This window comes from Cucumis melo, chromosome 1 (genome assembly GCF_025177605.1).
Source record: "Cucumis melo cultivar AY chromosome 1, USDA_Cmelo_AY_1.0, whole genome shotgun sequence".
NCBI lineage: Eukaryota > Viridiplantae > Streptophyta > Magnoliopsida > Cucurbitales > Cucurbitaceae > Cucumis > Cucumis melo.
Genome location: NC_066857.1, coordinates 148,732 through 173,416, shown reverse-complemented (window position 1 = coordinate 173,416; position 24,685 = coordinate 148,732). Strand labels below are relative to the sequence as shown.

The 24,685-nt window shown below is 28.1% G+C and overlaps 2 protein-coding genes across 4 annotated transcripts in view; one reads left to right on the top strand and one right to left on the bottom strand.

The window, feature by feature from the left end:
• The window catches only part of LOC127143781 (diphthamide biosynthesis protein 3-like), a 51,026-nt gene that overhangs the window by 8,471 nt on the left and 17,870 nt on the right, over positions 1-24,685 (bottom strand). The window lies entirely within an intron of this gene.
• On the top strand, positions 15,233-19,616 carry LOC127148804 (uncharacterized). Of its 2 annotated transcripts, none has more exons than XM_051083129.1 (7): positions 15,233-15,385; positions 16,822-16,987; positions 17,163-17,221; positions 17,659-17,777; positions 18,118-18,355; positions 18,446-18,557; positions 19,270-19,616. In XM_051083129.1, the coding sequence occupies exons 1-7, from the start codon at positions 15,326-15,328 to the stop codon at positions 19,347-19,349; spliced, it is 834 nt and encodes a 277-aa protein (XP_050939086.1). In that variant the 5' UTR covers positions 15,233-15,325; the 3' UTR covers positions 19,350-19,616. The 2 variants fall into 2 exon arrangements, with proteins under 2 accessions (XP_050939086.1, XP_050939090.1); XM_051083133.1 differs by lacking the exon at positions 15,233-15,385 and adding an exon at positions 15,909-16,228 and having other exon boundaries at positions 16,385-16,987.

The following is a 24,685-nucleotide window of genomic DNA, read 5'->3' as shown; positions in this document are numbered from 1 at the left end:
TATTTAAAAATAAATTAAAAAAAGCGGCGTTTAAACTTCACACGCTAATTGAGGAATGGAAAAAGGAACTAACGTTTTCAGATTGGGGTTTGACTTTTGACTTTTACATTTCCAGAGATAGGAATACGGTGTCGTTCCTTCTCCACCTTCTGTTTAAGGATACTCGTCCAGTCTGCGTTTCTTTTTTTTCTTTTTTTTTTTTATAAATGGTCAATTTTGTTCTCTTTATATTTTTAATTCAATATTATTTCTTTTTGAGTGCGTGATTAGGCAGGCGGCCTTCTTTCAATGTGATTCTATTTTAGATTATAAAAAAAAAAAACAATTTATGTCGTTTATAGTCAAATGAAAACGATTTTGCACTTTTCAATTTAAGCTTTTTTCCTTTCTAGAATACTATAATTCACTTTCAAGAAAGCCTAATTGTGTTTAATCAATAATAATTAACCTTTTAAGATTGTATGTGTTTGATTGTATTGATATTTTAAATTAGAAAAACAACCTAGAGATATGAGGTAAATGCTTCTTGAAAATAATCAATTCATTCCAATCAAGTTGAATTTAGTGAATGAAACACTAATTACTATCTAAAAAAACTTACAACTTCGTTCTACACACAAAAATCACACATCGCACATATGTGCTTTGTCAATAAAGACCATTATTGCCTTTTAATTCATTTAACTCATGGTAGAAATAACAATATTATAAAGGAATATTAAATGTGCAGTTGAAAAAAGAGGGTATCAAAAACTCTTTTACCGAATAAAATCAAATTCGAGCTTTTTACACATATTGCATAAAAGTCTATTTCTTTGACTTTAAAAACTCATCAAATTATTATAAATTATTAATTTCACTTCTAAAATGGATCTATATTATTTTCTTATAATGCCGACTACCACATTAAATTCTAATATCCAAACCAAAAAGGCAAAAGGAGATTGGATAAATTCAAATTATACAACAACAAAATAATAAATAATAATAAACACTTTTGTTATATTTACACTATTTTAAAAATAGTTACATAGATTTTATTATAACCCTACAATTGCTATCTTTGTAATCACCCTTTTTGTTATAATTAAAGATTTGTTTTTGTCTTCCTTTCTTATCAAATCCTTGACATTTTTTGTTTATTAATTTTTATTTTCTTGGAGCACATGCATGTTGAAGAAAATACTAGGCTGCCTTAAAATTCAATATTTATATATTTATTATTTTGAATCTTTTTTCTTCTTTTTTTTGGTTGTATGTTTTGTGTATGTATTATTATTGTATATTTAATTTAAACAAAACATGTTTGGGATTACTTATCATCAAAAACAATTTTTATTTAAAAGAAAAAAAAAACCTTTGAAAACGGCATGTCTCCAAAAATTGAATGTAATGGTCTTTTCTTTTCGACATTTGTTTCTAAGAAATATAAAAACAAAAAAATCATTTTACAAACGTGCTTTGTTCATCGATCTTAAAACTATAAAACAACAAAGATCAAAAAAATTGAAATTACTTTTAATGTCTACATATTATGTGATCAAACGTATAAACATGAATCTTAAAAGTTTTTCATATATTTATTGTCTTATTGTTCGTAAATGTCTCCGTTTTATTTCTAGTTGAAAATTATTTTTTCCTAAAAGCGATTTCTTCCAAATTCATTATAACAAAAAGAAAAAGGTTTTTTTAAATGAGAGGCACCAAACATATCTAACTTATTTTTGCTAAAAAGAAGTTGAAGTTTAGCTTTTTTACGCTGTTGTTTGATTTATTTATAACCTTATAAAACTTAGAAAATTTTGACTTTGGATTTTGTAAATAATTTCTAAAAAAGGTATATATCTTTGTTAAGTGTCTCTAAGATCTAAAGTTGAAAAAAGAAAAAGGAAATCTCACTAAGATCTACGATATCTATGGTTAAATAAATGAGGAAAAGACTTTAAGAAGAGAGTCTCCTATTTAGAGGGTTTTGTCATCCCATTTATTAATTATTATTTAAAGAGATGAAATAAGTTTTTTTTCCTTCTTTTTTTTTTTTAAAGAAAAAATAGAGAGGGAGTGGAGTTTGGTAAATGGAGAAAGAGTATTTTCTTTTTTTCACTCTCACCCAACACAATTGAATTTTAATTTATTAAAATTACACTAAATTAATTACAACTTTATTTTTTAAAATTACAGTCCTAACAATTTAGTTTCTCATTTTATCGTTTTCAAAAACTAAGTTTAGAATGGTTGCTTATATATATATTACCCTAAATTAAAAATTTGAAAAGAGATATTACATGCAATTAAATATATACTACACATTAATTAAATGTTAAAAAGAAGTATTAACCTTCTTACTGCACTTGAAAATTATTAAAGGACACATTAGAATACAAAATTTCTTCAAAGGGATAAATCAAAGACCACCTCATCATGTCTCAAACATGTATGTAGTATAATTGCTCAAGAATTGGCTTTTATCGTAGCATGTGTAAGAAACTCCATTTCTAGTTTTAGATGAAGAATTGTCTTATCGTCCTAGTCAAGTCATTCATTATGACATGTTAGAATGTAATTCATCTTGTAGATCCCTTTTCATCATTTTCTTTTTAATTTTTGGACACAAAGGACATCCCAAGTATATGAAAAACAAATTATTCTAATAACCATGAATGTCAAGTCACATCCACGTAGTATATCAAATACAAGGATCAAAAACCAAAAAAAAAAAAATGATGAATCCACTATTTTCAACTTTCATTGTGGCACTATTAATGTTTAGCATCTTATTTCAATATTGTACTTTCAAATCTGTACGATTGTTGTTTTGAATTTTTCAACTAATAATTGACATAGACATAGTTCATGAACTTAACTTAAAATTTAATATAATATTTTCTAATAGTATTTATATTGAAAAATAGGCTAAAGAGTACTTGTACTTGTTAAATTGTCAAACTCCCATAAATAGGGGTTAAAAGGAAAAGAAGAAAGAAAGTCAGTCATGGTGTTTGGTGACCCATAACCTTTCACTTTTTATCCCCACCACTCCCACATAGCCACACACACACACGTAAACCACTCTTATCTATCTATTTATCTATCTTTTAGGAAAACGCCGGTTCACTTCTTCCAACGTCAACGGCCCCCACGCCCACGCGCCGCCGCAATTGCCACGTGACCATCATCTCCGGTTTACCTTACAAAACTTATCTTCCCCTATCTATGATTAAAAGCTTCGCATTTTAAACGATTTTGAAAACCAGGTGGCGTTTTTATAATCTATGTGACGAATGAGGGAGGCCCACGTGGTGGTGCTTATCGTTGGTTTTGGTGCGTCAGCATGACTTGAGAAGTTCGTGGAGAGTTTCAATGGGTTGGGGACAAAGATTTATAAATGATTGAAGATAATTATATGTATATCCGACACTTGCCTTCTTTTCTGCCTCTCACTTTTCATTCTCCTCTTACTATTTTTTCTCCTTTCTATTTTTCAATCATTGGAATTTGTTTGTTTATTTATATATATACATAACTATTTTAATTTATTCAACTCATTTTAGATATATAATGTTTACCCTACTTAATTGGTTATTTTAAATAGTATCTATTATATAGTTAAAGGCGATTGTTACCCTCTTTTTACATAATCTTCCTCTCAAATTCCAAAATTTGTAATTATTACTTGCTAATGTTATAAAAATAAGTTTGGTAGGTTCATAACTATTGTTACATACTCTTGTTTCATCTTTCACCTTAAACTTCGAGTCGATAAACGTTGATTTAAAAGGTATATTTTTCAATTTTGATGTTATCTCGACATTAAAATGGATAGTTAATGATTCTAAATCTTAATCTATATATATATAAACAAATCTCAAATTTTAGAAATTAAAATCATAATAGGTTTAGAGATTTGTTATTATTTAATAATAATTATTATTATTATCAGAATGTGTTTTCAAAGAAGTAAGAAGTTGAAAAGAAAAATAATGAAAATAAAAAATGAAGAAGAAGAAGAAGAAGAAGAAGAAGAAGAAAAACAAAAAAAAATTACCTAAAGAAGAGGTTAATATATAGGCATTAATTAGTTTGGGACATTTGGAGGCTCAATCGAGCTTCCCACATTTTGTTGAATAGATATATTTATAATATAATAACAAAAATTAAGTTATTGATTATATTTCATTATAAATATTTGAATTTCATACACTATGTTTCTTTAGATTTTAAACTTCCAGAAGCTATAGATCTTCTGAGTTTTCAATTTTATGACTAATGTTGTTTTCTAGAAAATTTTAGGGTATGTTGGATAATGTTCAAATTTTCTTTTTCATTCTTTCAAGAAATAAATTTGTTTGATGACTCATGCATCCATTTTCTTTTATTTCTAAAATTTAAGAGACCTTTTATAAACAAGAATTTCTTTGGGTTTTGCTTTTTGAAGATTTGGTCATGGATTCAACAGCAAAGGTAAATAACTTTTCTTTATTTTTAACTTTTATTTTTAAAATATCCAGTACCAATATTTATATTTTATTTTTGTTTAAAATTTTTAAAATAGTTATTAGACATATTGGAAAAAGGCCCCTAGATTGTATCATAAAATCTTTAGTTAATTACTAAATTAACAATCTATATGTTAATTAATAACCCTACATATAATATAATATAGAGCGGTGCAAAATTTTCCCCATTTACATATACACAAATTATCTGTCGTTGAAACTTCAAACTAGAGATTTTATATATTTTGATAAAAAAAAAAGACCAATTATTGATCGATTTTATATATTTTGATTAAAAAAAAAGACCAATTATTGATCTCCTTTTAATTTCTTAAAGCTCTCTCTAATGAAATATTACATTTTCTTTTTCTATCTACATTATAAATGTGAAATAATTTCTTTCAAATATCGTGATATATTAATAATATGCTTGCTAGCTAGCTAGAGTGGTATGGAAAAAAATTGTGTATTTGTTAGAATATTTAAAGGAAAAATAACTATATATCTTTAGGGAAAGAAACTATGCCATATATATGAAGAAATAAAAATATTATTAAAAAAAATAATTTTTGGTACAAATACATCGAGATTGATCTAGTAATATAATAAAATCTGATATAGCATCACATACTTGGCAAAAAGAAAACGAATCCCAATAAACTATGTAGGAAAATTATATATGTTTTACAAATATTATATACACTTTTTGTAGGAAAATAATTAATTAAATTGAGAATAATTGACAACTTTATGATTTTTTTTTAAATAAATATTTTAGGGAAAGAGGGAAAGGGTATTATTAATATTAATAATTTATAACACTTGTCTGTCGGATTGAATTGCTGGCTAAAGTTGCCTACAAATATTTAGGTGATGGAAAGCATATATGCCCAAATTGTCACTTATATTAAATAAAAAGATTACAATAATTTTAATATAAAATGAGGTACAGCTGTTGTATGAAAAAAAAAAGAAAAAAAAAGAGGTTGTTGCTTTGGCATATATATATAATAAAAATCATGTAGTTTTGTACAATGTGTCGATGCAATTAATTTAACCCTTTGTAATTGTGACCAAAAATGGCAACACATTAAACCAAACCATCCATCTTCCAAACACAATAAAATTACCTATTCAATTAAATTTGTTATAATTATATTCACTTTCAAGGAAAACACTAATTTTAATCATATTTACAAGATGTGTGTAAACTTTTACTAATAAAGTTAATAACAAATACTTGGCCTAAAAACTAATCAAAACATAAAATTGATAATTGTATAAAATCTTCAGAATTTCTAAATTTGAACAAAATTCCAATTCCATGCTGTTTTAGTTTAAATTAGATCTGATTTGTATATATAACGCATATGTCTACCATTCACTTTAATCTATTTGATATTGAATTTATCTATTTATTTTGTGAAAATGAATGTTAACCCCGCATCTTCTAATAATATTGTTATTTTATGTAAAATTCACAAGGAGACAAACAAAGTATAGTCATACATTCATGACTCTCTCTCTCTCTCTCTTTTTCTTTTTTTTTTTTTTTTTTTGAAGAGCTTGATCTTTTGGTTAGTTGTTGGTTTGTTCTTTTGTTGTTTTGGTTTATAGATTAATGTTTAATTAAAAAGAGTTCACCATATATATATATATTCTTTAAATAAAATAATATTATACATAAACATAAATATTATTGAAAGTAAATGTTGCTACACATGATTAGAATTTGGGTTAAACATGATAATATTGAAAGTTTAGGATAACAAGATCAAATTCATAGACGTTTTAATCTTGCCGAATTATTGTCAAATCAATGATATCTACTAATTAATTCCCTTTTAAAAATACTAATTGTCTCATTTGTTATAATTATTAGAATGACTTTTTTCTCTTACAATATATCTATGGAATGAATTAATTACCAAAGTATGATTAATTTGAGATTATGTAAAGGAATCAAAATTTGCCACATTGCAACCCTCCTAAGTTTAAAAAAAAAATGAGAGAAAATACAATAGGTATGTTAGGCATCATTATTATACAAATTTAATTAATCTTTGTTAAATGAACCCAATAGTTTAAAGAAGCTTAAAGCATAAGACAACAACCTTTTAAATTTACTTGGAGTGTCGTATACGATTATACTACGTTTTTAATTAGTAAAAGAATAGATACTTTTATCTTTTACTAAAAGTTAACTTCTTATTACATATCAAAAGAAATTGATAAGTAATGTAAAAACATCTTTTATAGCCTCATAATTTGAAATCAAGTTGTATAAATTAAATAAGACAATGTATTTTTAATTTTAAGAGAGTTGAATATTTTGTATATAAGAAATTGATTTTAGAATCATGTACATCACTTAAATAAATAGGCTAACAAAAATGTATATATATTTGCCTAAAGAAAGCAATTGATATGATTAAGAAGAAAAAGAGGACTATTGAGTAGCTGACGTGGGAGTTGAGAAATGGTGGATAAGAAGCCTAAAGAAGATGAGGAGTCATTATTGTACAAAGTCCTTCAAAATGGGTAATATAGACTCATTCCCCCATCCTCTCCTTTTTATGGGACACGTGGCATAATTGTCTTTAGATTTTTAAATTCATTATAACATATGCAATTTAAGATTGTTTGAAATTTATGTTTTTCAAATTGGGTTTGAATGAATCAACAAAACACCATGTGGGTAAGCTAGGGATCCATTAATTTAGTCTTTGTTGGATAATATATGGATGGATATATTTATTTGAAATATTAGGATGGTTTACTAACCGTATCTTTGTATAGTTTTTTTAAAAGCACTTTTACAATATTAAGTAAACTATTTTGTTTTGAAAAATCTTTAAAAAGATAACGATTATTTTAAAATAATAGATTGTAGAGTAGATCAATGCATCATTAAAAATTAAAAAACCAAAAGTGATTTCTTACCAATAAAGAGCCTTTAAATTAATATATTTAGGATTTTAGTTAAAAATAAGCATACGTGGCACATTTTATGAGCCAATAGTTACGTAAAGAGAAGATATTTTTAGAAAAGTGTAAAATATCTAATTCTCTTTTATTATTTCAATTTAATTAATCTTTAATGAACAATTAAATCAAATCAAATCAATTCAATTAATCTTAATGACCCCCTAGAATTTAACATCTCAGTACGATGTCATAATTTTGGGGGTAAATTTCTTATTTGATTAGGCCATTCTGATTTGTTGGTTTTTAGAAAAACATTTACTTTATATGGGTGTTTAAATTCAAACCAAATTATCAAAGCTATAGCATAACACTTACACAAACATTTATAAAACAAACATACACACAAATCTTAAGATCCTATTTGATAAACATTAGACTAATGAGAAACTAACTTTGGAAACATTTTTTTGTTTCTGGACTAAAACTTTGTTAAAACCAAAAATTTAGATTCAAAATGGATAATACAAAGATATTTTCAATAATAAAAAAAAAAACAAATATAAAGAATGATGAAAATATTAATGTATATATTATAAATGATAAATTGAGATGTGAACAAGTGGCAAAGCGGATTACACAATATTATGTATAATTATTTTAAACATAACCATATAATTTAATAACTGAGAGTCAAAAAGTGATATGATCATGATGAATTAAAAAAATGAAATGAAATAAAATAATAATATGCAATAACACTCTGATTTACTAATTTGCAAACACGTCTCCAAATACAATACAACTAATATACAAAACCTACCTTTCCTGGTCTTTCAACAAACCCATAACATAAATAATTAATATCAATTTTCTTAATTGCTTTTGTTTTAATTTTTCTGAAGATTTGGTCTTTTAATTTATATTTTCTAAATTAAAAAAAAAAGGGGGGAAAGAATAATAGTTGGGAAAATGGGAAGCAAAGAAAACTGATATAACTTTTTTTTTTGCTTAATTGTTTATTGTTTTAGTTTAATTGAAACCCCCGAGAAATATGACAATTTTGCCTTTTGTTATGTGTGTGAGAAGCAAGAAATCTTATTATTCTATTCTTGGTTTCATTGGAGTTTATTTTGGTGACAAGTGTGCATGCCATTTAGTTTTGTACATTACTTTAAACTATTATATGATGTATGTATGTATCTTTAAACTAAATAGTATGTATCTTTAAACTATTACATACATATATTATGTATATATACATATATATACACACGTATGTAGGTACCCACTAAAGTTTAACTCAATTCATATTTGAATGTACTAGTAATTATGAGAAATATGTTGTTTAAATTCTTTTACCTCCAATTGTTATACTAGATATGTATATATTAATCTCTATATACTCCGAGATGATTGATATATGTAATTTTTGAAAGTTTAATTATAAACTTATAATTTATAAATATTACTTATTAGTAAAGAATCGGTTATTATAAGGGTGAAATGACAACAAGGTGACCAAATTGTGAGGTTTTTTTTTTCTTTTGAAATATATTTTCAAAATTCAAACCAAAAAGTATTTTATATTTGGAATTGGAATATTTCCAATGTAATTTATTTAAAAAACACAAGAGTAATATAGTTAGAGAAAAAACACATTTTATTAAAATGAAAAAATGGAAGTATAATTTAGAAACCAATTTGTGTGTTTTATGAATAATACTTACCTCTATTGGTTTCTTTGTTTTATTATCTATATTTTAAGAGCTACATTTTAAGAGGGTTTTGAAAAACTAAAATTAAATTTAATTTTGATTTTTTTAATATAATTTAACTAAAATTCAAAAGGTTAATTATAAAAAGGAAAACATATAATGAAGTTGAAAAAAAAGAAAAGAAAAAACACAATGAAACGCAAATTGAAAAACAAAAAACTTCGTTATCAAAGAAACCTTAATAAATTTACATCCATTTATTATCAATTGATTTTTGCCATACATGTGATGAAGCATCCATCAACTTTTCAATTTTTTTTTCTTTTTAAATATATACAGTTCGAAATGGTCATTATTTTCTTAAAGAAAATTATAAAAGTGGTTGATAAAACGATAAAAGAAAAAAAGAGGATATTTGATAATTGTAAAATAAAACATAATGTGGTAGACATTAAAGGAAGCAAATGTTAACATCAAGAATACACATGAACGAAAACGATTGTACACAAACTTACATTATATTCATTCTCTTCAAAATTATCAACCAAATGTTATTTATTTTTAGAAACAATTTCTTTGGTTTAAGATTTTGTTTGGTGAATGATTAATGGAACACGTCATTTTAAAAATCCATGTTTTTATTTGAAGCACAAGTTTTTGTTCAACACCATTAACTATTTCTTTTTTCTTTTTCTTTCTTTCGGTGATCATGAAAATTAAGAACCCTTTGTTCAACCCTAAATTTAAACTTTTTAAAGCAATTTACTCTCTTTTTCAAATTATTGAAATTTTATTTGGTTTTAGTTAAGTTTTTTTTTCTTCCAAATCTTTTTGAAGAAAAGTAAGATTACTTTTAACTCATAATTAAGTACTTTGGTTTTGTCATTAACTTTCTACCGTGATTTTTAAACTAAGTTATGTTTTGGTAACCAATTTCGTTTTTCGTTTTTAGTATGCTATAATCACTTATATTTTTTTTTAAAGAATAATACCATATTTGGATGAAAAAAAGCATCAAATTTCTACATACAAATATAAACATGATTTTAAAAGAGAGAAAAAAAACTTTGAACAAGGTACAAAAGTAGTACAATATTGTCAAAGAAAAAAATGCAAGTGATATTTTTTCATTCCTTTTTTCTTGTTATCAATTGCTATTTGCTATAGATATCAACGTATCATTTTTTTTCAAAATGATTCGTACCACCGTTCTTTTTATCAATAGATTTATAAAGTCATTGATAGAATGACATAAAAAATACATCTTGAGCTTGACTTGAAACGTTATACACATAATGTGGTAGACATGAAAATAAATGTTAACATCAATTATATGTTATGAAAATGATGTTACACACAAACTATTGTTCATCGTCGCCACAATTCATGATTAAAATACATTTGTTATCATAAGTTTATGTGTATCAATTTCATCCTTACAAATTTGAATTTTAGTAGCGAGTTTTTATTTCTTTAACTACTAGATTTTGTTTGACGCTAATTCAAACACGTCGTCTATAAATATGCATCCTACAATATTTAAATTTTTTTAGTTCTTTTAAAATCATTTAAAACTAATTTATATGAATATAGGAGAGAGTACTTCAATTTTGACGCATGACTACATACGTATACTTCTTTTTTTAAAAAAAAAAAAAAAAAAATCAGTCTTGTGAGAGTAACATAAAAGGTAATTAATTTTGAAGATAGGTCAAAGCCTTTCATGAGATTGTACATGAACAAAGCATTCATATAGACTAGTGCTTTTGATCCAAATCTTTGAACATTAAACATTTGAAAACACTTGCAACTAGAAAAAAAAATAACGAAGCGATTTCTTATAAAAGTTCTTTTCATTGAATTTCACTATTTTGCTAAATGTAGTTAATTATTCTCAAAACACTTCCAATTATACGCACTCGATATTTTTTCAAATAGAACACCCATTTTAATGACCTTTGACTATTTAGTTTTATCTTATGAGTTTAGATTAACTTTAACCGGATAATTTGTTATTTGAAAATTATATCTATATAATTAAAATCTTCAAATATCTCAGAGTTACACGTCCCAAATAACAAATATCCAACATGTTCATCGACATTTTTTTTTTGTTTTTCCTCAACTTTTAAACATGTTGGGAGAAAAAAAGTCATCTTATTAGGAGAGTGTTTTTTCTCACTACAACCTAAAATTGTTGGAGTGAGGTCATAGTAATTTACAGGTGGTCAAAAGGAAAAGGGAACACAATAGATTTCCTTAGAAGACCCATTAAAACAGTCCTAAATACTCAATAACATGATGATTGAGATCTTTGAAGAAGATACAAATTAAAGTAGTGATCAAATAATTTATATTTTAAAACATTAATGACCCATCTTATATATGTTGTCCTTTTTAGTATTGCACGAATTCCTAGTCTTTTATTGTTTTGTTCTTTTTTAGAATGTCTTTTCTTCTTGGATCAAACTTTTAAAACTATTTGCTATTTTCATTTCCTTTTAAAGTATTAACTTTTGAAAAAGAAAACTCACTGATCACTACCAACCATTCCTTTTTCAATATAATTATTTTAAATAAATTGTTCAAATGTCATAAAAATATATATCTTTCAATTTGTCTCGTATTATTATAGGCAGAAGCATATGAAAATAAATATTAACATCATAGCGAAGATATGAAAATGACCATACACACAAACTTATTTTCATTCCCTCAAAGTAATTAGAGTCCTTATTTTTCATAAGCTCATATGCTTCATTTTCATCCAGCTTGCAACTCTGGACTCCAGAGTAAAACAAAGTTCAATTTATTTTTCCAATCGATTATTCGAATCTTGGATGAGAAACAAACTTTTACATCAATCTAACTTCAAATTTCAATTTTTGTAGCTTTATAATTAAATTCACTTATACTTTTCCTTGGCATATTATTATATAATTTTTATTCATCTATATCTTCATACAACTAACTAACAAATTTTACATGCATTAAAAGAAAAAACAATAAATGCATGAATGATCCCTAAATTATTATTGAACAACATTGGATACCAACACAAATATACACTGTTACTTTTTTCCCCTATCACTCTCCCTTTCCTTAATTCAAACAAACAAACAAAAAACCTTAAAAAAAGTAAAAGATCATCAAGAAGAAGGATCAGAAACATAAAAGAGATGGTGAAAATGTTTCACATATACAAAAAGGCAAAAAAAAAAAAAAAAAAAAAACTCTTGTCCCACCATTTGATATAAACAAATATTTAATACATATATATCCAAAAAATTTAACCCACAAAACTTGTACTTGAAAACAATGTGCACTTTGGGATAGGTGAAATCATTTTCCAAGCTTTAGTTTTTGTTCTTTGTGGAGAGCATTTGATACTTCACTTTCTAGAGCAAACACTCTCTGGAATTTTCCTTGAAAATGGCCCAGTCATTGAGAAACACTTGGTTGGGATTTTGAAAACAAAAATGGGGTTGAATTAAAAGAGATATTTGAAGAATTAAGAGTGAGAAGAGAGAGTATAGTTAGGGTTGTGAAAGGTTGAGTGTTGGCAGCCATTGTTAGTGCTTTACACTTGGCTTTGATTAGGGTTTTTAATGAGTAAACACCAAGAGGAAGAAGACAACTAGGGGAAGTAAATTAAATTTTAGGGGTACCAATTTTTTTAATAATTGTTTGTTTGTATATTTGTAGAAAAGGACGGTGTCAAAAGTGATGAAATGTATATGAGCATGAATTAGGGTTTTCTTTTTCATTCATGAATCAACGATGGAAGTGATAACTTTTCCCAATATTTGCATTTGGTTGCTTATTTATTTATTTGTTTGTTTGTTTTCTTTTGAAAGTATGATGTTTTGGTTGGGTGAAATAATTTGTAGGGTTTCCAAAGTTTTCGATGGTGATGAATTGGGATTCTTTGTTAGTGGAGTATGGGCATAATGGGTGGGAAGAACATGGGTGTGTGTAAATATATGCTTGGAATTGGAATTTTTTTGTTGTGTTTTTTTTTTTTTTTTTTTAGATTTAATTTTATTAAAGGAGAAATGGATTAACATGTTCTAGGCCCTAAACAACCATGAGCTTTATAAGGACTTACTAATTTTTTTAAATTAATTAACCAATAATAGTCTAATTAAATCGATATAGTGTCTATTATTTTAGATTTTTAAAATTAATTTCTAACAATCCTGATACTATCAACTTTTTTGTTGACAAGATGAAGCGATTGATGATCCTAATATATATGGCTTTGCTTCATGACAATACTCCTTAAGAAAAAGAAAAAAGAAAACTAGACCTTACCTTTTGCTTGAATCATAGACCATCTCCACCTTATTTAACCAACTATACCCTTATTACCTATATACCTCAACTTTATCTACCAAAGCATAATCCCTATTTCTCTTACCCTTAATTCCTTCTACTTCCCTCCCACCCTACTCCAACTTTAATTCTTCGAATAATAGATTCTAGTTATCCCATTTTTTAACATTATTATTGTCGTAATTAGTTATTTTATTTGTTATTGAAGGTTATACTACAACAATTTAAGGATCTCTCGACCGTTTAAAAAGCTTTTTAGAATCTTCGATTCTCCCAACGTTCAACATATAGTGTCGAGAGTAGAGCCTAACTCCCACCGTCGTATAAAAGTATTGACCAACTTGGAAAAATGGAAGAAAATTGTTGACACCTTATACTTACCCATTGGGACTTGGGAGATAGTGGGTAACTCCCAATATGGTAAAATATGTTTGTTTCATTTTTGTCTCTAAGAGTTTACTCCTGCTTCCTATGGCACCACCTAAAGAAACACTTCCACATGATGATTCTTCTTCTTCTTTGACGCAATTCAATTAATTTTTTCCTTCACCATCAGTTCTCGAGCTCTATGCAAATCCACCTTATCTTCTGTCATTCAGATAACAAAAGCACGGGTTCTTGTTTCGAATCTCCTTGCTGAAATGAATTACACCTCCCGTTTAATATCCTAATAATTACACTAATATATAAATTATAACCACCAAAATCTCATAAATTGACTAATCACAATAATATCCATAATATAATCATTAGATACCATGACCCCCAGTAGTAATCAACCACCAAATATAAAACTGAGTTACATTTATAGTTATCTCATATACATCGTATCCAGCAGTAATGCAAAAACGTAAACTCTATTGTGGTTGCTTTCTCATGTAATTTCTGGAATATGAATGAGTATTCAAAAGGTGCCATCTCAAAAGACCTTTTATTTCTTTAATATGATGTTACCCAATCAAGATTCTACATCTTCTAACCTAAGATAAAAAGAGAGAGATATATATTTTTAAAAATTAAAGTGGGATGAATCGTTTTTCACAAATTTACAAGAAAAAAGCACAATAGACGCCTATAATTGTTTCACCACCTTTTTGTACATGACCTACAATGGACAATAACTTCAATGTCATTGTCTTCAAAGCCAGTGGGGTAACAAAGAATATCATCGAAACACTGTATGATCTTATATTAGATTTTGATTTAACCATCCACACTTGGTTTATTTTCATTTTTCTACTTTTAAAACGTACGTTTTTTTTTTTTATGTGTACTTTTATAAAGTTACCATTTTGGAATCTCTATTTTTAAAATTTTAATACAAATTACACGTAGTAGAAATTATTTAAGTCATGTTTGTTTTTCTGAAAATTTAATCCATTGTCCATTATGTTCTTTTTTTTCTTATTGTTTACTATGTTAGGTGATTTTAATGAACTATGGAGAGTCATGATTGATAGACTCTCAAATCGTTGGTAATATTAATAAAAGCCTACCAATGATAATTGAATTTTTTTTTAAAAATTTTGCTTTACCCTGAATTATTATCCCTAAAAACCCTACCAATAACAATTACCTTTTTATGGAATTCTTTAATATTTACAATTGGTGGATTTTTTATTTTTATTTTTTTTGTTATATTAAAGCCCACGTTAGAAGAATTGGGCCATCAGTTTATGCCCAATGAAGCCCATTTTTCTTAATGGGCCTAGCATTAGGAAATCACGGCCCAAAATCCAGCTCCATTTTCTTCTTCTTCAAGCTCAAGAAAACCCCCACAACGGAGCCACCGTTAAATTCTCAAATTTTGAGCGTTCGGCGTCACCGGATTTCGTGGTTTTTTCTCCGACAATGGAATTTTTTCTCGAAGAAGGAAAGCAACTTCATGATCAATGCTCCACTCTCGTTCTGGTTTGTTCGTTCAATTTTTTCTGAGCTTCTACTTCTCATCCTTTTTCCTTCTATCAATTAATTCAATCTAGTAGTGCATCATATTAGTTTCGAGTGGTTTGAATGTCTATGAAGAGAAAATGGAAATCTATTTTTCACATTTTCTATTGTTTGTTCAATTAGCCATTTTCCTGCCTTCTGTTCGTAGAGGCTTGAAAGGAAGGCGGGCTTGAAAGGAAGGCGAGGTTTATGTGGCTGATTGTTTATGCCAATTAGAAAATCTACTGCTACTGTGCCATTTTTTCATTTTATGTGATATTTACTTTGAATTCCTCTGTAAACTACGAGAAAGTTTGTTATGTCTCTGGAGTGATTTCCAATTGGTGCAAGGGCATGTGTTAGCGTTGTTGTCGTATAAATTGATAACAGCAGTTATGTCAGCTTGATAATCTGAGTTCACTCACTAATTATTCCTTTCATTTGCTTCCTTCTCTGTTTTTTTTTTTTTTTTTTTTTTTTTTTTTTTTTTTAATACCAAGGACTATAAGTTATTATTAGCATTAGGCTTAAGTTTCAACGGCGGTTCAAATGGAGAGCCCCGGCTCCAGCGTTGAAGCCTTAATGGATGCTCAACCATGATTCATGAAAATTGGGGGTTGCATCCTGTTCAAAGTTCAAATAAGGAGCATCCAAAACAACCGCTAATGAATTGCCTCTTTAGAACTCAGTCTGACCATCCCTTTAGCCCAGCCCTTTCCTGTAGAATTCATGAAGACAAAAAACTGGGTAGTAGATACTCCTCTCAAGTCTCCTCCATCGTGGTGAGAACAAGATTGAGGTTGAAAACCTAGTTTTATAATGTTGGTAATGCTCAAATTCCAACTTCCTTTAACAATTTAATCTTTGAAACTCATTTGGCAGTCTACTGAAATTTTTAGAACTTCCAGTGTTAGTGTTAACCAAACTGTGCCCTGACAATAGAACATATGATGAATTCCAACTTTCCATCTTCTTTGTTAGGGATCTTTCACCAAGAGAAGCTTGACCATGACCTATTTACCAGCTAACTCCACCACCAATATGAATTCAAGTGTTTCCTGACCATGACCTCGTGGACCTCATCAATTGCATACCTAGTGAAGTTCTTTTCTGTAAATTTGTGCAAGACACCCAGGACGGTCATTATAAGTAATCAAACTTTGAGTTAATGTACTAAGAGCTCTTTGAATTCAGATATCATTAAAACTTGTTGTGCTTGCTCATTCTGACACTAAAAGGGACGTGCATTGCTTGGGTCATTGTTCTTTTTGTTTATATGATATAAAAAGTCCAGAAGAGCTCTGCTCTGAACTCAGTATGGAGACATCAGCCTTAATGTTTTTTTCTAAATCTAAGAAAGTAGCTATCAGTTTGTCTTAAAACTAAATTGTGTATATTATTTTGGTTTTTGAATTCAGCCAGCGCTGTCAATAGGCAATGTGGGGCAGTTAGCAGTAGATTTGTTGGTTTCCTCAATGAGAGCTGCAAGAATTGGTTATTTGGACGACCCATGTGTTCTGCCTTGTATTGGTAACAATGCTTATGAGCCACTTCCTATGGGGGAGCTTGCCCTCCCTCTTGAAGGTGTGTGTTGCTTGATGGTAATATTTTATTAAAATTGTTCGAGTGGCCTTGGAATTTATAATATCAACTCTAACTTTGTTATCTTATATCAACCTCTTCTGTCTTCTGGTAACTCCTTTCCAACAGGACCTCTGTGAGTTTATGCATTAATTTCTTCTCTTAATTTTGTTTTCAGTTTATGAATCAACAGCTAATGCTTTGACCCTTGTTCAGCAAAGGTCACCTGTGATCAAGGCAAGTTTTAACATCCCAGCCAAATCACATTTTTATCTAAGTTGGCTATGTATTTTTGCTTATTCATTCTTCTCACTGATTGTGTGTAAAAAGTATACAATACCTTATCTCATGTAAAGAAAAGGTATATAATCCCCTTCAACGAGACTAAAATGTTGTTGATTTCTTCAGAAAATCATAAAAGACCTCTATCTTGAATGATGTTTGTATGTCTCGGAGTATAAATTTACTTTTAGAATGCAATTCATGTTTTGCCAACCCAATATAGACTTCAGAGAATGACTTTAGCAAGGGAGATTTCCTAGTCTCAGTGTTAGCCCTTTTTTTGTTATCTCGAGGAGATGATAGTACTGTTCTTTGGTTTGTTGATTCCTTTTCTTTGCTTTGGAATCGTTAATAATAAGTATATTTAAATCAGAATATATTTGTTTGAGCAGGGGAAAGTGGTTGATTTTGCAAAGAACTTGGCTGATTTTATTGCAACTTGTGGTAAGAAGCATGTTGTTCTGCTCTCTAGCTTAGATTTTGGAAGGTGGCAACAAATTGACACATCGAGGTATTTTATTTGGTACCTTCTTTAACGCAAGTTTTACCCACACTTTTTAAGGTTCATTTTCAGTCAAAAATCTTATTTTGTCACAGAACAATGAAGCAATTGCTATAAAACTGAAATATCTCCCACCATAAATATTTAAGCCTTGTTATATAAGGATATAATTATAGGGCTGTAAATTATCTCGGGTGGATGATTATTTGCCAAACCGAATCTATTAGCTTCCATAAGTTACTTGTAAAATAGAATTCCATTGTCTGTTCTTTCCACGCAGCAAGCCTGACTGGCTGACCAATTAACTGTTATTTCATAGTTGTTAATTTGGCCTTTTGATGCATATCAGTGGTTCGCAGATACATTATCTTTCTAGCACCAAGGACGACGGAACTGATGACTACTGTGAACAAATGGGATGGAGAAGCCTGCATGAATATGATTCAGAGCAGTCACGATGGAAATATCTTAGCACTCTAACCGAAGCCAAGACTACACAGGAGGACGGCCCACCTTCTGATGAAGAGTTAGAGGAGGGAGACTACCTTCCAAGTCTACCATTTGCCTCTCTTTTCACTTTTTTGAAGGTACGACCTTGAAACATTATCATCAGATGTCAGACACTAAATTTTTCTTCAAGATTTTCTAATAGCACTCATGTTTATGGTGGTTTCAAGGCGAAAGGTATAAAGGTCACCTGCTTATTATGCTATTGTTCAGAAGGAGACAACATTCCTGATGCTTTCAATTTGGCTGAGGCAACAGGCAAACTTCTGGGTCTGCGTCCTGGTAATCTTTTGGCTTCACCTGCCATTTTTTTCCAAACAAGTATATCATTAGTCGGCTTGGGTTCATCTTACTTCAATATTTTAAAGTCCATTTCTTAGGTTTTCATGTTATCTTGACATTATCTTTCTACCTGCTCATTACAACACAAACAACCATTGTATCATTTTACGCACCGTTGGCCCACCAAACTTAAATATTTAGTACTATTGAAGTTTGCATATATATCAAGTAACTTTGTCTTTCTCTATATTTCTATTTTTCACTTTTATCGAGAACTTCATCTTCCCCTCTTGCGCTACTTTTCATGTTTATCAAGCAACTTCATCTTTTTCTCATTCTCTACTTTTCATATTTATCGAGAAACTTCATCTTACTTACACTCTGTACACAAACTTACTATAACATATTGTGAGCCAAACGAGCCCTTAAAAACTATGATCTGCACTTGTGAACTTGGGTATATTAGCACAACTAGTTTAGATATATGCCACCAGGCCTCAACCAACAATTCAGTTGTTTGAACCTTTTTGATCTCTTAATCCATTCAGTGCACACATTCCTAAAAGGTGAAAGCATTCTTTCTATCTCTCAAACAAAAGTTTCGTCATCAAGGGTTTCCTGAAATCTTAATAGTGATGTTTGGTGTAAAGCTTTTTAAAGGTGACGCTGAAAACCTGTGTGTCTGTCCCATCTCTTTTGATTTTCTCTTCAGGTGATGAAGGCATCAAATGGGTAATCCCCTATTCTTGGAAGTCTGTTTATGGACCCCCACCAGATCTGTCCATCTTCTAGGCAAAGATGGATTGAGGATGGGACTCCTTGTCAGTTTTGCTAAAATGATGCCAGAAGAGCCAGTTCAAGAAAATTGATCTTGTATAGTAAAGTAGAAATGAAAAACCTCTCAATCCATTCCGTAACAAGGTGAATGCTTCCCCTCTTTTTAGTTAATTTATTCTACTTTTGTCAATTTGGAATTATAAATTTTCTGTCTTGGAGTTGTGTATTCAAATGGTAATTGCATATCTAACCGTGATTGAGGTAAAGTTTTATTGATTAAAATTGTACTCTTCTTGGCTATTTATTTGCTAGAAGTAGATGTATTTGTAATACTCCTTCCTCCTTTTTTTCAATAACTTTTATGTTCTGAGAATCAAGTCAAAGTCTTTTTCATGTAATACAGTCCTAAATATGTTTTCTTCTTTAAATTGTCGAGTCCAAAAGTGTTTGGAATGATAAATCGAAAATAACAGGGAGAAAAATCTATACATGAACAAGAACAATTATTTGTCAAGGTTTAGGCTATGACGTATATATATGAAAATTAATTTTGAAATGGTTAGAATTACTTGGAATGATTTTGAATGGTTAAATACACATTTGATGGTAATTAACTATTAATTAACCATTTTTAATCACTCTTAAATATGCACGTTTAAGATTGTCGAGCATTAGTTATTGGTGTTTGGCATATTTTAACTTCAAATTTAAAAAAAGAAAAAAAAGATTTTGGTCTTTTGAGAATTAATACTAATTTGTTGTAGTTTAGATATAGGAACCTTTTTAAATATAGCAAAATTGCTAGGAAATATTTACAAATATAACAAAATTTTACTTTTTTTTACATGTAATAAATGATGATAGGTTCAAATATGAAGTAAATTTTTGTTATATTCGTAAATATTTTTTAACACTATTACATTTAAAATAAAACGATTTTCCTTTTATCAAAATAGATATACTACTGAAGTTTGAAGTGTGTTTGCATATATTATGTGCATGTTTTGAAATTGTGAAAATTATTTGTTATATCAATTTTTAAATCACTCTACAACAATCTTTAATCATTTAAAGTTGATTTTATATTTAATTTCACATTTTCTAAGTGTAATTTTTATATGGTCGAAATTTACTTTGAACTGTGTGTGTTTGAGAAGTTATTTTAGTGAGGCAAAACATGGATTTTAAACAATACATAGATGTGTGAATAGAGCAAAAAGAGTAGAAGAAGAAAGAGTAAAATTGGATGTGTAAATTTGGAAGAGATAAAAGAGAGGAGCAGTGAAGAACCAATGGATTTGTTTTCTTCCAACACAAAAGAAAAAGGAAATTGAATGGACTCCGTGGTTGGCAATTATTTGAAACAGAATTATGCTCCTTTTACTTGAAATATGAAAATTGACATCTTTCTTTAAGTTTTCTCTAAACTCAGTAACATGAATCAAACCATTGAAATTTGTTTTACTTGATATGATTGGTCGTTTTTTTAATGTTATATGTTGATGCATAAATTGGTATATTTATGGATATGATGAAGCTAAGCCTATTTGGACAAAGTCATGTGATCAAGTCAACTTGTCGAAGGTAGAGTTGACCCAAAAGGGAGAGAAACCAAATGTATGTTATTAAATAGATAATAATTCATTAAGAAATCGAAAGTAGTCGGTCTACATAATTAATTCTATCACGTTTGTGTTGGACTTACTTATTTTATTTTATTTTTTTTCAGGCAAATCACATTTCCAATTATTTATTGCATCACTTATTTTTGTAATATTTGGCCAAACAAAAACAATAACGATAACTTTTGGGGGATGCCCAATTATTTTGTTTAAATATTGAGAATGAGAGGTTAGAGATCTCCAAATCCAAATCTATATTAATTTAAATTAACACCAGCTAATCAAGTCCTACACGAACGTGATAGAATTAATTTTCTACTAAAATAAGAGTTGGTTACATTACTTAATCCTCTCTGATACTCGTTTGCCTGTGAACTATAATTTTTTATTTACAAAATGTATAATGAAAATCATTCCTTCTTTAATTTTAATTTTGTGAATAAATATTTTTGTTTCACAATGGTCGGCAACAACAACGAATACATGATATTAATTAACTTACCACTCATGCAAAACGTTCTGCATTTTTTAATTTCTTTTATTCTGATTTATATTTGTTAGTGAACACATTGTTCCTCCTCTTCTTTCTTTTGTTTTTGTTTTTTTATCTTTGTAGTTTTTTATGTGTATTATTGTGTGTATTTTCTAAATCCACATTAAAAAAAAAAAAAAAAAAAAAAAAAAGAGTAAATAGCCTACTTTATTTCTTCTAAATCCACATTAGACAATTTTATTTTCTGTTGAGGAAATTGAGGAGGGAAATCAATTTAAGAAAATTAGGTGAGGTGATATGGGGAGATATTATATTACTGAAGTATTAGAAAAAACTTAGATTTTCTAATTTTAGTTTCAGGTGAAGTGAACTAAATATTTTAACTATTTTGATAATCTTTTATCTAACATTCACACACACACAATAAAATTTAAGTTTTACTTCTTAGCTTACAAAATTTAGTATATTTTTCTTATAATATGTGTTTTTTTTTTTTTTTTTTTTTTTGCTCAAATTCAAAATAATGAATTTATTAAATAATTAAATAACAGGTGTTAGACTACTACTCGTATTTAAATGGGAGATATTTTCGACTACTCTACGTAATTAGAGAACGATGGTGTCCATTTATTGTTGTATGGGTTTCTATTTCTAATCTCAAATTTTATACTTTAGGTTATAAATAAAATGTGAATATTAAATTATATCTAAAATTAAAAAATAATAATAATAAAAAACACCGACAATCATAAAATAGAAAATAGTAACAAAAATTAAACCGAAATTAAACATATTTATGATCAGTTACCTTTTTAAAGATATACATCTTTCGATACCTAAAATATTTTTCATCAGACATTACGATTCCTTATCAAAACTTTTTTGCCTTGAATTATTCTAAAATGTTCAGCATGATCATATTCTTTTATCACTAATTATATAGATGCATCACGTCATATGCTTTTTTAAAATAATTTTGTTTATTTTTTTAAATCAAAAATATATGTTAGAACAACATGTGTCATTTTACGTGTCTCCTCCTTTATCCAAAATTTGGAGTATATGTCTTGTAGTCATTATTATGATATGATATAATGTTATCAAATCTGTTCAATTTTAATTATTATATTTTGATAATATAATCTTATTCTATAAGTATATGCATTATTTATCATTAAATTTTAGTTTTTTTAAAAAAATTAATTGATTAAATAATAATAATAATAATTCTCATGGAAGAATATGTTTAAAAAACATAGGATGAAAAGGGTGGTAAAAAATTAGAAAAAGAAAAGGTTTCCAGATAAGTAAAAATAAAATTAACAAGTAAAGATTAAGAAGTAAGTTTAGGAAGGGACTAAAATATTTGGGGTTGAAAGTTATAAAATGATTAAATTGAACTTATTTTTTATTATCTTCAATAATATATAAGGTGATATATATATATACACACAGACAAATTAAACAGTGTCCTCACTGATTGGATCCCATATTTTCTATAAAACTTTTCTAAAACTCATCCAACAATCAACATAACCATTATTCAAACTCCCATAACATTTTTAACTTTATAATTATATTCTTGTGATCACTACTACTTAATTATTATTCTTTTTTCAATTTAACTCTTTCTTCTAACTATATTTGCATATTTTCAGAATTAAGTGTTCTCCCATTTGGATGCTACCCAAAAATTACTCAATACTCCCAATCTTCACGAGTGACATAAAAAAAAAATTCATTCAAAATTAAGAAATTTACCTATTCGAATTAAATTCAAAGTGATCTTTTAAAATTGATTGGAATTAACATATATCTAAGAAAGTGGGGGCATTACAACAACCATTATAATATTCATTCGTTAGTGAAAAAGAAAAGTCCCAAAATAATTTAAAAGAGTTTGTTGGTTGAAGATGGGGGGGCTGCTACAGATGAGCCATCGTGTTCGTCTATATCTTAGATTTGAACAATGAAATTTAACCCTATGGTTTAATTTGATTTGTATAGTTAGGTTGTAGTGATTACATCGTTTCGTTTTTTTAAGTCTTCTGAACTGTTGGTACACCTATATACCAGAATACCAAGTATCTCTTTGATTTTTTGAGTTGATTTACAATTCTTTCATGTGCATAATCTACATGATGTATACGTAAGTTTGAGTTTTGTTAAGTAATTATAGTCAGATTGTGCCAATTGCAACTTTTTCTTTTCCTGTTATTTTTGACAATATATTGTTTTTTGAGAGGAGTAAACTTCAGAGCTTGAAATTTATAGTAGGGTTTAGCCGAATAAAGGCAAAGAAATGGGGTGGGTAGAAGGTAGTCCTGTACCCATACCGGTGCCTCATACCCAGTGGGGTTTCGTGCCATTGTCACATATCTATCACTTTAATGAGTACTCATACATTAATATTATATAATATTACGACTGACACCTACACTACATACATATACACACACACACACATATATGTGTATACTAAATTAGATATTTTCAAATTTTGTGGATTAACATACAACAATTAAAAAATGTTAGTAATAGCTAAAGTTGAAGATTCCAATCCTCCTGCTTCAATTGTATTAAAAAAATTATTGGTAAAAATAAATAAGTATATCACTTTGATTGCCACCTATATCTATACAGTTTATCTTCAGGTCCTACATGCCCCAATAATTGATATCATTCAACTTTTACAGATTACTAGATACCAAGATATCAAATAAAAACTGGATGATCCTATAGTTGAATATTTAAAATGTGTTAGAGATAAAATAATGATTAGATAGCAATATATATTCTAAAGTATCTATTAAAATTATAAACTAATAATCTTATTCATTTAAACGATAAACTTTCATCAAAATCAAACATATTCAAATTTTTAAGTATCTTTATTTGGAGTTTTTCTTTCGCCTCTTCTCAAGAAGGGAAGGGGTGAAAAATCGAATTAGTCCTACTGTCAAGTAGGATAATTATTATTATTACTACACTGTTTTTTGATTGAGTATTATAATATTTTTAAAAAGTCAGTTGAGGTTTCGCCCTATAAAACTAGTACATTTTTTTTTAAAGTCGTTCAAGTTTTCTTTCTCTCGATCCATCTCATACGAGATTGGTATCAAGATTTAGTTTTAAAAATAAAGAATTCTAATTTATCGATTGTTTTGGCTCTTCTTATTATCTGTCGCAAGATTTGGGTGGAATAATCATACTATCAAGCATTAAAATAAGATAAC